General features: G+C 35.8%; 2 protein-coding genes across 2 annotated transcripts; both read left to right on the forward strand.

Annotated features, from left to right (window-relative positions):
- Positions 1-158: 158 nt before the first annotated feature.
- LOC113741557 (anaphase-promoting complex subunit 8-like) lies at positions 159-5,303 on the forward strand. The gene is made up of 4 exons (XM_027269094.2): positions 159-480; positions 602-935; positions 3,547-4,797; positions 4,895-5,303. Exons 1-4 carry the CDS (start codon positions 395-397, stop codon positions 4,964-4,966), a joined length of 1,743 nt encoding a protein of 580 aa, XP_027124895.1. The 5' UTR covers positions 159-394; the 3' UTR covers positions 4,967-5,303.
- A 2,612-nt stretch (positions 5,304-7,915) lies between these two features.
- Positions 7,916-9,076, forward strand: LOC113741145 (uncharacterized). Its single transcript, XM_027268621.2, has 2 exons — positions 7,916-8,033; positions 8,409-9,076. The coding sequence occupies exons 1-2, from the start codon at positions 7,916-7,918 to the stop codon at positions 9,074-9,076; spliced, it is 786 nt and encodes a 261-aa protein (XP_027124422.2).
- The last annotated feature ends 6,957 nt before the right edge of the window (positions 9,077-16,033 follow it).

Raw genomic sequence — 16,033 nt, forward strand, 5'->3', positions numbered from 1 at the left:
GAAGAAAATGGAAAAAAGTAATGGAAAGATTTCATACAAAGTCCTTCATATTTTCAAATTATCCATTTTTAGCCCCTCATATTTTCAAAGTGGTGCATTTCAATCCCCAACATTAGCGTAGCTGCATATTTTTTTGTCACACGGTAACAATTTATTCGTTGAAAAGAAGGAAAATGATTAGCAGAAATTTTGAATTTCGACACAGGTATTTCATCAAACATCAGCAGCCCGCGCTCCACTTTCCCCCCAAACCCACCCACCCTTCCTCCGCCGCCCTCCGCCCCTCATCCGCCTAAAACCACCCCATCTCCGCCCCAGAAGTACGTGCATTCCACACTGACTATGTGTGAGAGCATGAAAGTATAGAAACTAGTAAAAAAGATCCATTGGGAAAATGGCGAGCAAAGAGACCTGTAGACAAGAGCTCCGCACAGCAATCCGCCAACTCAGTGACCGCTGCCTCTACTCCGCCTCCAGATGGTACCCGCATCTCCCCTCTGGGAACCCAGAAAATACTTTAATTTTCATTTAATTTCTATGACGGGTTTTCTCATTTTTCTTAGTTTCTGATAATTGTTTCCGAAATTTCAACATTTTTAAGGGCAGCGGAGCAGTTGGTGGGGATTGAGCAAGACCCAGCAAAGTACACCCCGTCACATACGAGATTCCAGCGCGGCAGCTCCAGCATTCGCCGGCGGTTTCGCACTGACGGCGCCGGGGATGCTGCGGCAGCCTTTAACTCCACTCCCGTTGCCGGCGTGTCATTTATATCTACCCCACTGGCTTCTGAGGAGGAAAACGACGCCGTGGAGAGTGATTTTTATTTGTTGGCGAAGTCTTATTTCGATTGCAGGGAGTATCGGAGAGCAGCCCATGTGCTCCGCGAGCAGACTAGCAAGAAAGCTGTGTTCTTGCGCTGCTATGCGCTATATTTGGTTATTTTCTTCGCTCATCCTTGACATTTGCTTCTGTCTAGTATTTTGAGTTTTCTCCCTTTTTTGTTGTTTTCAATGGTAAAGTAGTTTATTGAATTTGATTTCAGGAGCACTCAAGTTGGGATTTTGGTCTTAAGTGATGTGTTGAATTATATAGACACTGACGGCCACAAAATACACATTTTCCACGTTTAAGTTCTTTAGTTGCGTCAGGTAGTCTTAAGTGCTGGACTTTCACAAAAAGAAATGATTCTGCTACCTTGTTGGTTTATACATAACCCATCCACAATAAAATAGGTCGCAACAATGAAAAGTTGAATAACTTTGCATTAGTTGCACAGGCATTAATTGCATTGCCTGCAGTGGAGTTGCAAGTTGAAATTTGAGCTATTTGATTAACTTGGGATGTTAGCATTAGGTTTAGGAAATGTACCATTTGTTTTGCCAATTGAACGATAAATGCTGCCTTGCATTCCAGTTTCAGGAAAGTGTTTGAATATGTGTGAGTTTAGGAGCAAGCTTTCATGCATTGGTACTTTTGTTTGAGTCTTTTGGTCTTTTCTACATTCAAAGTTGATGTTGTGCAAATAATGGAAGTTGGAGTGGACATGGAATTCTCCCAGAAGGCAACCTAAACTATCCCCTGAAGCAGTTAGAAGCCTGATATGAATGAAAAAAAGTACTAGACTAAGACAAATGACAAGTTCAATTAAACGGTAGACTATAATAAGAATAACAAAGCTAATAGTGGTCTAAATATAAGTTTCCCCTGACACTGCTATATAGTTTACATTTTGGGTTTGGGAGTGAATGATTTGGCTCGCTGGATCTGTCACAGTACCATCTTGTATATATCAAGTTTTCTCATACACAAACTCTTACTTATTTTCTACTAGAAATCATTAGTAATAACTACTCCCTCCATCCCATTGATAATCTCATACTTTCCTTCTTGGTTATTCCTCAAAATTTGTGCCACTTTCCAAATAATGCACAAAGTTTCCCTTTGCAGGCCCACCAACTTTGTTTTTGACTGTTGCTAGGTAATGATGTGAACTCTCGTATTAGTGTGTGAATTCCATGAGCCACAGATGAGCGTTTATGCACCTTTAAGGGATTGTTCACTGACTTGCAAATTTCCTTGGCAACCCAAAATGATTATTCTGTAATTTTGAAATTTAAAAACACTGGCAGTTTAGCCCCAAACACATGTTTCAGATTTTTATATGCCCGGGGAATGAAGGGAAGAAGAGCTGAAGTTTACAAAAGCTTTTCACCATTGATAGATGGAGTAACAAATGGAATTTAGATATTCATTTGATCAGCTAGCTATTGTTATGCTTTATTTCTTTTCATGTTGTTTTATTTTGTTGAACTCAAAATTTCAAAACAAGAACTAATTAAGAAAGAAAATGGGTCCTATTCTGTGACCTCAAGACACAGAGTAAAGGGTAGGCTGCATGTCATTTTTTCCATGAAAAAATAAGTTTTTCGTTGGAAAAGCCTATGCAAGTTAGGGGATTGGGGGTAATTTAGTTTTTATAGTGGCCCACCTTCTCTTTTTGGTGTATTATCCTAAGGGCACAATTAGAAAAATGGAAAGAAATTAAAGGAGAAGAATACTTGTGGCTGTATATCCTGTAAAATATTGAGATTGAGTTGCTGGTGAAGCATGAAGAGAAGCGTCATTCTGTGGTTCAAATTGTATTTGCAAGAGCCTGAGATTGGTTTTGTGGTTAAGTACAATGATGTTCCTTTGTCCTAATCATGATGTACTTGCAAGAAGGTTCTATGGCTATTATGCATTACCTGTAATGCTTAAAGCATTGAATGGGTAGAGTGTACTTGCAAGTCTATTATGCATTACCTGTAATGCTTAACGTGCAAGAAGGTTCTATGTCTATTATGCTCTAAAATTCTAGCAATGGGGATTTTGGATGTCATGACTTTAGTACTTTCCTTTGGCTTCTTAACAATTGAACCACCTTTGGAGTTGGAGGGCTAAATTTCAATTATGGGTTCCAATTTTGGCTGGCTGTAAAAGTTTCAAGCTGTTGAAATGTCTAATTTTGTGTGAAGTGCAAAGTTATAGAAATTAATAGAAGATTGACAAATCTAGCTGACCAGTAATGATCATAGCCAATACTTTATTTTAGAAGCTTGGAGGATGATATAATGAAATATGAGGACTGTATGATAACATTCTTGTGTTTTGAGTTCCGATGCCATCCTTCAACTACACCCCCCCCCCCCCCCCCCCAAAAAAAATTTAAAGAATCAATCGGGTCCAAGTTGTAATTATGCTTCTTGTTGGAAAGTAAATTTGAATAGTTTGGTTCCATGCTTATTTTTCAAGTTAGTTCTTAGATTTAGTAGTGCTTGGTCATACTTACTATGGCCTCACTTTTTCTGTATGCTAACAAGCTTATCCTTGATTTCCAATGCCAATCTTCAACTCGACCTGCTATAATTTAAAGTTTAAATCTGGGATGGCATAGTGATTGTGCTTGTTATTGAAAAGTTAACTTTAGTAGTTTGCTTGTTGTAGGCGAAGTTGGTTTCTTAGATTCCTGTACAGTTTGGTCATACTTTTCTACTTTTCCTTCAATAGGCTGGTGAAAAGCGCAAGGAAGAGGAGACGATGGAACTAGAGGGACCTTTAGGGAAGAGTGATGCTGTAAATAAAGAACTAATTTCACTTGAGAGGGAGTTGTCAGGACTTCGCAAGTGTGGAACAATTGACTCGTTTTGTCTTTTTCTGTATGGTCTCGTTCTCAAGGAAAAAGGCAATGAGGGTCTTGCTCGGGTTGTTCTTGTAGAGTCTGTAAACAATTACCCTTGGAACTGGAGTGCTTGGTCTGAGCTGCAGTCACTGTGTACTACAGTTGAAATACTGAATGGTCTTCATCTCGTTAACCATTGGATGAAAGACTTCTTTCTTGCCAACGCGTATCAGGAACTTCGTTTGCATAACGAGTCATTGGCAAAATATGAATATATACAAGGAACTTTCAGTTTCAGCAATTACGTACAGGCTCAAATTGCTAAAGCTCAGTATAGTCTGAGGGAATTTGAACAAGTTGAAGTTATATTTGAGGAACTTCTGAGGAATGACCCGCACAGAGTTGAAGACATGGATATGTATTCCAATGTGCTTTATGCAAAGGAGTGTTTCTCAGCTTTGAGTTACCTTGCACATAGAGTATTTTTGACGGATAAATATAGACCAGAATCTTGTTGTATAATTGGAAACTATTACAGTCTCAAGGGGCAGCATGAGAAGTCAGTTATGTATTTTAGAAGGGCGCTTAAATTAAATAAGAATTATTTATCAGCTTGGACATTAATGGGTCACGAATATGTTGAGATGAAAAACACCCCAGCAGCTGTTGATGCCTATCGGAGGGCCGTAGATATTAATCCGTGTGATTATCGGGCCTGGTATGGGTTGGGCCAGACATATGAGATGATGGGAATGCCCTTTTATGCACTGCATTACTTTAAGAAGTCAGTGTTCTTGCAGCCAAATGATTCTCGGTTGTGGATTGCCATGGCTCAGTGTTACAAATCAGAAGAGCTTCACATGCCTGAGGAGGCAATTAAGTGTTTCAAAAGGGCTGTGAATTGTAATGACCGGGAAGCGATTGCACTTCATCAGCTAGCCAAGTTGCACCGAGAACTTGATCGTTTTGAAGAGGCAGCATTTTACTACAAGAAGGATTTGGAGAGGATGGAAGCTGAAGAAAGGGAAGGGCCAAACATGGTTGAAGCTCTGTCTTTTTTGGCCAGATATTGCAAAGATCAGAAGAGGTTTGAAGAAGCAGAGGTGTATTGTACCCGTCTTCTAGATTATACTGGCCCGGTAAGTCCTGAACCTGTTCTCCTTAATCTAATCTCAGATTAGTTTCATACTCATTGGTTTTGATTTACTGAGTGACACTTCTTTGACCCTGATGCAGGAAAAGGAAGAAGCAAAAAGTCTTCTTCGAGGGATAAGATCTGCCAGGGATGTTGAGCTCTTTCCGCCTTAAGTTCTCTCCTTCATACCTTACATGCAAATAGAAATCATGAAAGAGTTATGGAAATTGGGTTTCAGATAATTGACTGACGTGAAAAAAAGGTTGAAGAGCTCACATGAAACAGCAAGTATTTAGGTGGCAGAACTTCTATTGCTGTTGTTTACTTGTTAAAGTACTGACAGTTTCCTGTCAGAAATTTGTTGCAGTCTTTTCACAATCTACTATTTGTTTATCCTTATTCTTTACAAGAAGTAGTCACTCTTATTGGGACCGTATTTTTATTTACTGGAAGATGGTAACTTGTAAGTGCACTCCCCTTCAGTAAAGTGAATGCATTCTCTTTGTCCCATATCCCCCCTTCCCCAACAGAAAAACCATCATCTCATCAAGGTAGCTTTCAAAAAGAATCGGATCCTTTTCAGTTGGTGAAACTTTTCTAATGCTTGGTTGTTGCTATAGTATGTCTCATCTCTCGTATGAATTTAGCTGTGCTCCATGTGAAATCTTCCATGAGATTAATTGAAGTGGAGCGGGTAGCTGAAACCAGTTTGAGGGAGTTGTTTTGTGTTGCATCATTTGGTGCCTCTTGCAAGAGTCTCAGCAGGCTATTGTCCTCAGTTATGGTTTTCGCTATCGGGAAATTGAATCTTATTGAATGGCTACAAGTATTTCTCAAGTGCTCACGAAAAGAATATAATTATTGTATTGGTAGTAATTTAGATTTACTTACTGATGAATTTGAATCTACGTCTAATTTAATTAGTTCTAAATAGGTAGTCCCAAGCTATCTATTTAATAGCTATTAATTAATGGGCTTAATTAGGTTATCCGCTTGAAACTAATAAAATTGCATATCCATATTTATTTATTGAAGAACAAGTTGAAAAATTAGTCACTATTTATAACTATAGATGGGTGGAAAAAATAGCAGAATAGAAGCGTCTGTCTACTGTGACTTAGCTGTGGCCCAAAGTATTAGGAGCCTCCTCAGAATTAGGAATGTACTCAAAACTACATAACAAAACGTTTTCCCTTAATGGTCATGCAGTTCAAAGAAGGGTTAATTACATTCACCTCTTTTGTGGTTTGGCCAAATTACCATTACATCCCCTCAAATTTTAAATATTACAATTACCCCCTTTGACTTGATGGTCCAATAACAATCATCCCCTCACCGTAAAAGAACCAACGTGTAGTGACCATGGTTCGAAGACTCGGCTGAGCCGAGTCGTCACCGTCTCGGCTCAGTCCGATACGATACCGAGATACTTGACTCGCCGAAAAATCGGTCGAGACTTCACCGCGACGGATTGAAACGATCAAGTCACACCGAGTCACTCCGAATTATCCCGAATCAAGCTGAATTCAACAAAAAATCTTTAGAAAAAAAAGGATTAAAAAAGGGAAATCCGAAGACCTCTCTACCGCCTGTGTCAATCTCCTGTCAAGTATGCTAGTACTGATGCTCCTTCATACAGGGAAAGAGATGCGAGTGATTGGCACGTTATAAAAGACTTCGTGGGGCCTTTTTTTAGATTAATCATAGTTGTTCCCTATTCTATTACCAGATATAATTGGGACAAGCTCATCCGAAACACCAGACATAATTGGGAGAAGCACTAGGACCGCAGCTCAATTACATCGACCCTTGAAGTAAAAACTACAGTTAGATCCCAACACACGAAAAGGAGAAGTCAATATCGAAATCATTCATTAGGAAATAGAAACAAATTTGCCACAGTACTGATCACGTGAAAAGATGCGTTTATATTATTCCAACTTGGTTCAAGTATATGTACCTTCACTTTACTTTTCTTTTCTTAGTACTGTCTGATTCTCTAAACTCTTTTGCTTTGTTTTCGAACTTTCATGCGGATTTGGTTCTTATCTGTTAGCTCTAAATAAGAAGACATATGAGCAGGCAAGAGTAAGCACTGCGGGAAATCTTCCGGGCAGCTACAAGGAACCTGGGATTAGTTGGATGATCGGTTATCTCTGTGCAATTAGTTTCATTGGTCTTTTTGTGTTGATTCCACTCCGAAAGGTACATGGAGACGAATGTATATGACATTTGTCTTTATTGTTGGTTTTGTTCATTTTCCTATACTTTTGTTCATCAGATATGCTGCAATTTGTTAAGTTTAACATCTTTTTTGGTCAAGTTTCGCTCTATTTTTTGAGGGAGAAATTTGCAAAGTTGCATTCATATCTGTGATTTGGATCCTACTCTTTAATTAGCTGCACTATAATAAATGGATACTTCCGAAGATTCCAGACTTTCTGCAAAACATTGATATATTGGTATATATGTATCCGATATAGCAGCATGACCAAATGATGGAATTTATTTCTTTAAGTTTTCTATACTTATTAGCAGGTATGAATTAGAAACATATTTGGATTAATTATAGCCCTTATGTAATAGGCCAAGGTTGGATTAATTATGATTGTGTCCAAAATAAAATTTAGAAATTTAGATTTATCTAGCTAATTGTGTTGTTGAAATTTATTTTGGGCCAAACATAAGTTTAACACTTATCTCACATATAATTCAAAGTACATAATAAATTAGTTCAAATTCATTTGATATTTATTGAAAATATTAAAATAACTGTTAGATCTTTTAATATAAAATTTTCTAAAATGCAGTAATAATTTTAATAAATATTTAAAATTTTGAAGTTCTTTTAATAAATGAAAAAATGATCATTGTTGCAGGTTTACATTATAGATTAGATGTTTAACTTACTAATATAATAGAAATAAATTATTACTATTATAAAATGTCAGAAACTACTTGTTGTATTTTTTTCATATATCTTTAATTATTTTGTGATGTATTAATCATTTATATTGACACGTGTAATAGTTACAATGACGAGCAAGGATATTGGTTAGGAACATAATAAACCCGTGGGTGAGAATAGAAAAATTGTGAGATACAATTATTGTAGAAAAGTAATGCATGGTGACATTACAAGGTTGAAAGAACATGTCGGTCATGTCACGGGCCAAGTTGAACCTTGTCCAAGGGCCTCAAGAGAAGTTAGAGATGTAATGAAAATGCATCTAAAGGCTGGTAAGATTCAACGAATTACAATAAAACAGAAAAAAGAAGAAATATTGAACTCTCTCCAAGAAAAAAATATGTATAGTAATTTCAACATGGTTGGCGACGAGGAGGACGAAGACATTTTTGAAATTGATGAAGAAAGTAGGATGGCATTGGAAAAAAAAACATATAAAGCAAGCAATTAGAGAGAGCCCATACTTGCAATTTTTAGATGAACAACGAAGGCATTCAGTATTTGGGAGTTGACCTTCTATGTTTATGTTAAGTATCATTTGTAAACTAAAATATTATAACAAATTTGATATCATTTTATTAAATATAATTAAATAAAGTTGTAATTTATTTATTCATTTTTTATTTGTTAAACATTGTGAATTTTAGGAAATGTGGGTGCTGGCACTTCAAAACCAACGACTTCTGAAAATAAAAGAGAATTGTCACGTAATTTCAGTGTCAGACAAGCGGATGAAATGACAAGCAGAGGAATTGGTAAGGCAGTTTCAAAGTTTTTTCATTTCAATGTTATACCATTTCATGCAGCTGACAATCTTTATTATCAATCAATAATTGATGAAATTGCCAAAGTTGGTTTTGGTATTAAAGGGCCTTCAGCTTTTCAAATTGGAAATGAATATTTAGACGAAAAATTTGAAGAGCTTGAGAAATATTTTGGAGATATTTATGATAAATTTTCAACTTTTGATCGTACACTTATGTGTGATGGGTGGAGCACTCGTACAAAACATCCAATAATAAATTTTATGGTATACTGTGATAGGCACATGATATACCATAGTTCAATTGATTGTACCAATGTCAAGAAAACTGTCGAATATATTTTCAAGTTAATGGATGAGGTAGTAGAGGTTGTGGTAGAAAAAAATGTTGTGCAAGTTGTGACAGATAGTGAATCTAGTATGAAAGCAGCTGGACAACTGTTGATGAAAAAAAGAAAAAATCTATTCTGGTCACCTTACGCTGCTCATTGTATAGATTTGATGTTGGAGGATATTGGCAAAATAGATAATGTAAAAGAAACTATTGCTTAGGGGAAGAAGATAACAAGTTTCATATATAATAGCGACAAAGTAGTGAATCTGATGAAGACATATACAAGAAAAAAGAAACTGCTACGTCCAGGTATCACTAGATTTGCAACTGACTTCATTTCTATGAAAAGTCTTCTTCGGCATTCTACAGAACTGAAAAAAATGTGTACCTCAGATGAATGGGCAGAGTTCAATAACACTACCAAGAGAAAAGTAGAAGCTATTAAAGTAGCTGAGTTGATATTGTCAGAGAAGTTTTGGAAAAAAGTTAGAAATGTGTGTGCAATAATGGAGCCTCTGGTTAAAGTTTTAAAAACTATTGATCAAGATAATAAGCCAACATTGCCAATTATTTATGAGGCAATGGATAGAGCAAAAATGGCTGTTCAAAAGTCGGTGAAATCTGGAAAAACGATTTGGGAAGTGATTGATAATAGATCGTACAATCAACTTCATTGTGATTTACCAGGTAATTTAAAATATTACATCCAATTTAGATATGTGCAATTCCAAGACAGGCGCGGGGAAAAATTCGCATAGATAGGTTAGGCATGCCTTCGTTCAGGAGGAGGAAAGTAGGCTAGTCTAAGAGGTTGGCTAATTCGGGAGCCTTGGTTCTTTGTGTATCCATTTGGACCGCAATTGATTGAATAAAACAGATTAGTTTAAAAAAAATGTAATATATATGTATTTATTTATTTTCTAATTTTGTTATTTTATTGTATTTAGCATATTTTTTGAACCCGATCCTTCAATATTTTGGAACTTGTGAGTTTAATCTGGATGAAGTTCGAAAAAGGTTGAAGAAAGTCATTGCAAAGTTTGAGCCAAATTTAGATGCACAAGTTGATTCAATAAATGAGGTATTCTTTTGATTATTTTATTTATTTATATTAATGAACAAATTTTAAAATTTTAACACCAGTGTATATACTATTTTTGTAGATCAAAATTTTTGTAGAAAAAAAAGGAGGGTTTGGAAGTGCTATTGCAGCAAGAGCGTTACCAAAATCTTTACCAGGTTTCAACTTAATTCATACTTATATAAACATCTAAATCATATTAATGAAGTTAATATTTTTATAATTTTAAAATAATAATAATAAATTATTATTACTATTACTTTGTTTGTTTAGCTGAATGGTGGCTTAACTATGGTGAAGATGTGATACCCCAACTTTTAGGATACTATTGTTGTTTAGTTTCAAAAGAAAAAAAAATATTATGCTTCCTTTAGTTTATTTTTATTTTAAGACATTGTTTTGTTTTAAAGACTAGAAACCCTAAAGTCTAATCAAAACCCTAGTTTTTACTTGTGACTAACCCTTTTCTCAAATTTCTCAAATTTTAACCGAAACCCTAAATTCAATTTATGGAATTGTAAAATCCCATTCATTTTCCTTAAAAATTTCCTTTTATTTGAAAATTATTTGGCAATTATTATTTTACACTATCCTCCTACTCAATCACCCTAAAAAAGTGCCAATGATCATAGAAAATTAGGGTTTTCCTTTCCGATTTCAATTTGAAGTGACATAGAATTTTTCGTGTATCCGTAGTGTAATTATCCGGTACGGAGCGATGATCAAATTTGGTGCTTAAGAGTGACTTTTAGGTGAGAAATAATATGTGATTAGGAGCAATGATAAAAAGTTAGTGAATAGGAAGTAAAAAAAAACCCTAGTACGTGTGATTTAAGGAAAAACGGTGCGAACCGACGTGTACCGTGTACTATCGATTGAACCCACCACTTGATCACCACTTTCTTACCATACAAGCTCATTATTATTTGAGCAAAATATCCCCTCAATCTCAGCTGCTTTGGCCTAAAATGTTGACCAAAAATTGCAAGGAAAAGAACAAAAAATTGAGTGGAATTAGTGAGGACACTTGTTGGCCAACCAAGGGTCTTGACCAAAATCAATTGTCTTGCCTTCTTATCACTTTGGAGCTGCCTTTCTTCTTCATTTTTCTGCTGCTTTGGCCGAGAGAGAGGGAGAGAAAAACCAAGGGAGAGCTGCACCATTTCATCTTGAGTTTGAGTGTATTAAGTGAGGAAACAAGAAACTAAACCGATTAAAACCTTCCTTGAGTGTTTAGCTAGTGGTGTGTTGGTGAAATTTTGGAAGGAAAAGCTAGGGATGCTCTTGGTAGTCACTTTAGCAAGGTAATAATGCTGATTTCCCCATTTTTTACACTTAATCTTGTTTAACTTGGCATAGCACCTTAAATTTGTGGTGGATGATAGCTATTATCATGATTTGGATGGATATAGTGTATGTTTTCTTAAGTTACATGAGTTAGGGTTTGAGGTATTTGCTGTCTATACTTGTTGTATGGATGTATATGTTGTATCTAAGTTTATATAAGTGATTGTGGTAGTGATTGAAGCAAGAAATGAAGAAAGTTCCCTTTGAAACCGTAAAATTCCAGATTTCTTGAAAATTTGACTTCAGTTCTGTCCGGTTCCAATTCATGATGTTAGAGGTTGAATTAGGCTTAGCATAAAACATAAAAGTTGTAGAGAATGATGTTTTATAGTTGTCTACAAAATTTCAGCTCAATCGGAGCAACGTAGCCTATGAAAATACCAAAATACCCTCACTGCCCTAGGATGTTTCTAGTGATCCGTTTTAGACAGTTCATCCAGTTGACCGTGTCTATTCACTATGATCCGTGCTGATTTAGCCTTTTGCCAAAATATGAAAGTTTTAGTACTCTGTTTTAGCTTTTCAACGCCTCTAAGAACGCCTTAAACGGATTTTGGTAGCCTGAGATATTGCCATTTAAAGGAATTGGGAATTTGACTAGGTTACACTGGAATTTTGACTAAGTGATCTTCATGAAAATTGTAGGCCTTCGTCTTAGTTTCGAAACGGTATAAATTGTACCTTAATCCGATAAGCGTAGCCTCGGATGTGTCCATTCCGCAAAAACCCGTCAAATCTGTCTCTTGTTAAACTTCATTTTCGCACTTGTTGTTAGCTTGATTTTTGTTCTTGTATTATCTTGAGCCTATTGAACGGCTATTGTGATGAATTTATATTGTGTATGACTTTGGGGTCGAATGAGGAAAATAATGAAGCCAAAAATGGTTGGAAATTAGGTAAATACAAAGGGCATGCTGCCCAAATTTACGCTCGAGAACTAGAGAAATATACTTGTGACTTGGGTAAAGTTGATCAATGAATATCACTTGAACCACCTAGGATATTTGCGTCTTCTTTTACCGAGGTATATAAGTAAGGATTTAGCCGAACTTGTACCCTTGAGAAATACGACCATGACTACTGGAAATACGTTTTCCTTGTACTTTCGACTCAAATGGTATTTCCAAGTATAAATGTTACAAAGTTATATAGTTTGAAAAGCGAGCGAGTGTTTCACGAATATTCTCCAAGTGAATTTTCATGTCTTGATTCTTATTGAACGAAACGTCTACGTTTCGAATCTTAGTTGATTTTTAAAGTTCTGAAACAAAGTTTTATTGCAGATTTGAACTCCGAACCCGGAGTATAACCCAGACGTGATTACTAGGGGCACTTCATTTTGGTGAGTGCTTCCAAATACCTGATTGAACTGAACACTTGTTTCCAATACTTGATCAATATGATTAAATGATATATGATTGGTTTGATCGGGCAAGAGTGTACTTTATCGCACTTGCCCTTATTTGATATATACTTGTTTATTGTTGAAATTGAATTGATATACTTGTTTATGTTGTGCGCACTTCTTGGAATTCCAGAAACCTTGTGGCAAGTTACTCGAGTCGAGCCGACAAGGGCTTGATCGATTGGGTAATGAACCCTGGGTCTCTTGATTGTCGAGTGGAGTGATATCTTCTCGACTAATCGGTATACTCGAGTATTATCACCCGTATTTATTGAGAATTTTGGACCCAGTAGGGGGTTTGAATGGTGGACGGAGAGTAGAGTAAGTGGTGCTCTACTGGATTGGTTCCTTTACTTGAAAGTTGACGGAGTGTCAACTATTACGTGATCAAGCTCCTGATGATGAAATGGGAAGTTGGCTCCTGAGAGCCATCCGTATCCTTATACTTTGGAATGATTATTGCTTATTGGATTATTGTTTATTCTGAAAAACTTTTACATTCGCTCATTTTGAGATTGCTACTTGACGTGTTATTGCTCACTTTTATGAACTCTTCATGCTCGTTACTTTGCTATATCAAAAAACTTGTACTTATAAATAATGGACAATTTGCTATTTGGAACCTCACTGGGCTTTTAGCTCATTCCACTCCATTTGTTTTCCTTACAGGGGTACGAGCGAGACGTGAGATATGTAAAGACTAGCGTAGACTAGTTGTTTTTGACTTTTGACTTGTACTCGCGCCATCACTTGATTAGGATGATTGTGCTTGGATTGTATACACTTTGAATCCGTTTGGGTATATAGAGGCTTTGTATTTTGAATATGCATCGATGTAAATTGTAAGTGTGAATTGCGATGTTATTTATTGTCGACGGTTGTATGCACGTGATACGAGTGAGTGAGTCCTAGCGAGAGTTGGGCAGACGATCCGCTAAATCCTAGGGTACACCCAGGGGGAGGTGGGGCCGTTATAGAAGATGCGCCAAATTTAAGAAATATTGCAGTGAAAATATTGAGTCAAACCTACACATTCTCTAGTTGCGAGCGAAATTGGAGTACATGGTCATTAATTCATACAAAACTACATAACCGTTTGGCAGTTAAAAAATTGCATAAATTAGTTTTTGTGCATTACAATATGCGATTAAAAGTGAAAAATTTGATGCATCAAAGAGATACTGATGATTTCTATAACCCAATTGACTTGAATCACATTTTTCACCAAGATGATATATTGGATGATTGGATAAGAGAAAATGAACAACCCATATTGCCTGAAGATAATCTGGATTGGTTGGATAAGGGCATTCATCAAACTAAATCAGAAAGCAGTAAATATCAAGAACATGACAATGATGATTTTGGTGATACATTGTCCAATATATTACCAAAAAAAATAAGAAAGGTCTTGTTGAATCCTCAAGTAGGAAACAAAAAAGTAAGACTAAACAAACCAGTAAGCATATTGTTCCATCATTTTCAAATAAAAGTGACAGCAGTAATGATGATGATGACAATGGTGACAATGGAGATGGAGGGAACAATTCTTTCAAGTATAGTGGTGGTTACAATCAAGATAGCCAACAAACAGGAGGTATGTCATGGGCTCAAGGACAAAATAATTATTATGCCACTCAAGATACTGATCATGACTATCATCCTGGTATAGAAGCACAACGTCAATTTCTCAATAATTTAACTCAATTTTCAAGTGAGGATACTTTCTCTCACCATTCAGGGTCACAAAAATATAGAGGAGTCAATGATCAGATACAAAATTTGGGTATACACCCAACCTATGAGCATAATCTAGTCAAAACTACAGTACTAGTCAATTGGGATATGACTATGACCAATCATATGGAATAACTCCAAACTATTACAGTGGATATCGGCCATTTGATAGATCTAGACAGGTTGAAAGGTCTACTAGCATTCATGATAGTGGATACTATGAAAAAGAAATAGATAAATCTCATGATGGTTCTTCTTTTGATTCCAGCGATAGTGTTAACTATCGAGGGTTTGGATACTGCCATCATACTCAGCAATTCATCTCTAATTCAGAAGTTCTTTCGTCTAATGATTATGTAACATCTAGTTAATTCTCACATCCAGTAAATATACTAGATAACTCTTATACACTATTTACTCAAGGTCCTATGCCACTTCTACATCTGTTTTACCATTCATCGAGAAATGAGGGTGATTTTGAACCACATCGTCATTCTACTTGGTATTTATAGGTACGATAATATAAAGTACTAGTATATCTTTTTATATATTTACCTTTTATTTAATATGATTTCTTTTTATTTTTGGCAGGAGATTGATCAAAATATTCCAACTTTATGCTATAAATAAATCTTTAGTTTGCATTGTTAATGGTAGATATTACTTTTGCAATTATTAGTTTTAAAATTGTGGTCTATGTTATTTTGATTTTATTTGTGATACCATTGTCTTAAATAATTAAAAGTACTTTTTGTGTTTAATATGTATAAAAATAGTACATTTTACAAATTTTCTTTTGCTATTTTTTTATTATTTTTGTTTAGCATACTTTTTTTTATATTATTTACAATTTTTAGAATATTAAATGCTTTAAAATTTGCGTCTCACCGAGACCGCGACCAATATGTCGAGACGGATGTGGTACATTCCGGGCCGCGATTGCGACTTTGAACCATGGTAGTGACTGAGAAAGGCTACAAATTAATTTTATATTTACCAAAATAACCCTAGCTCTTAGCTTTTCTTCAAAAAAAGAAAAAAGGAAAAAAGAAGTCAAAATAGAAAAAACCATTTGTCAAATACAAAACCATTGCCTTTACGCATATTGCTTACTCATTTCGGTGAGGCTAAAGCCAATGAAGCATCTAATGATGACCAAATGTTAACCAATCAGTTTGTTTAACTATTCGGAGATTCCTTGGCAGTGGCTTGCGATGGGAAGATTTTGAGCGAAAAATGAAATGGGTTGAGAGACTCTCATCGATCCTTACTTCCCAATCTTTGATGCCGTCATTTCCGATTACTTTGATGTACATGCTGAGAACTTCTCATTTTGCGTTAAAGTCCGAAATCTAGTTTTGGGTCGTTTTATGATGCTAATGACAATGGAATATGGCCATGGGGATTCAAAATGAAATGGGTTTTGATGTTTTGGGTAATTGGGTTTTGATTAGAGAATCCATTGATGTTTTCGCTTTTCTTTTTTTCTAATTCTTTGGTTGATTTGTGTTATATTTTCCATAAGGATTACTCCCTTGTATATGGATGATGATCTTGGATGGTAAAGAAAAAAAAGATCTGCCATTGATTTGGAATTTTTTGGTA

Source organism: Coffea arabica, chromosome 4e, assembly GCF_036785885.1.
Source record: "Coffea arabica cultivar ET-39 chromosome 4e, Coffea Arabica ET-39 HiFi, whole genome shotgun sequence".
NCBI classification, from domain to species: Eukaryota; Viridiplantae; Streptophyta; class Magnoliopsida; order Gentianales; family Rubiaceae; genus Coffea; species Coffea arabica.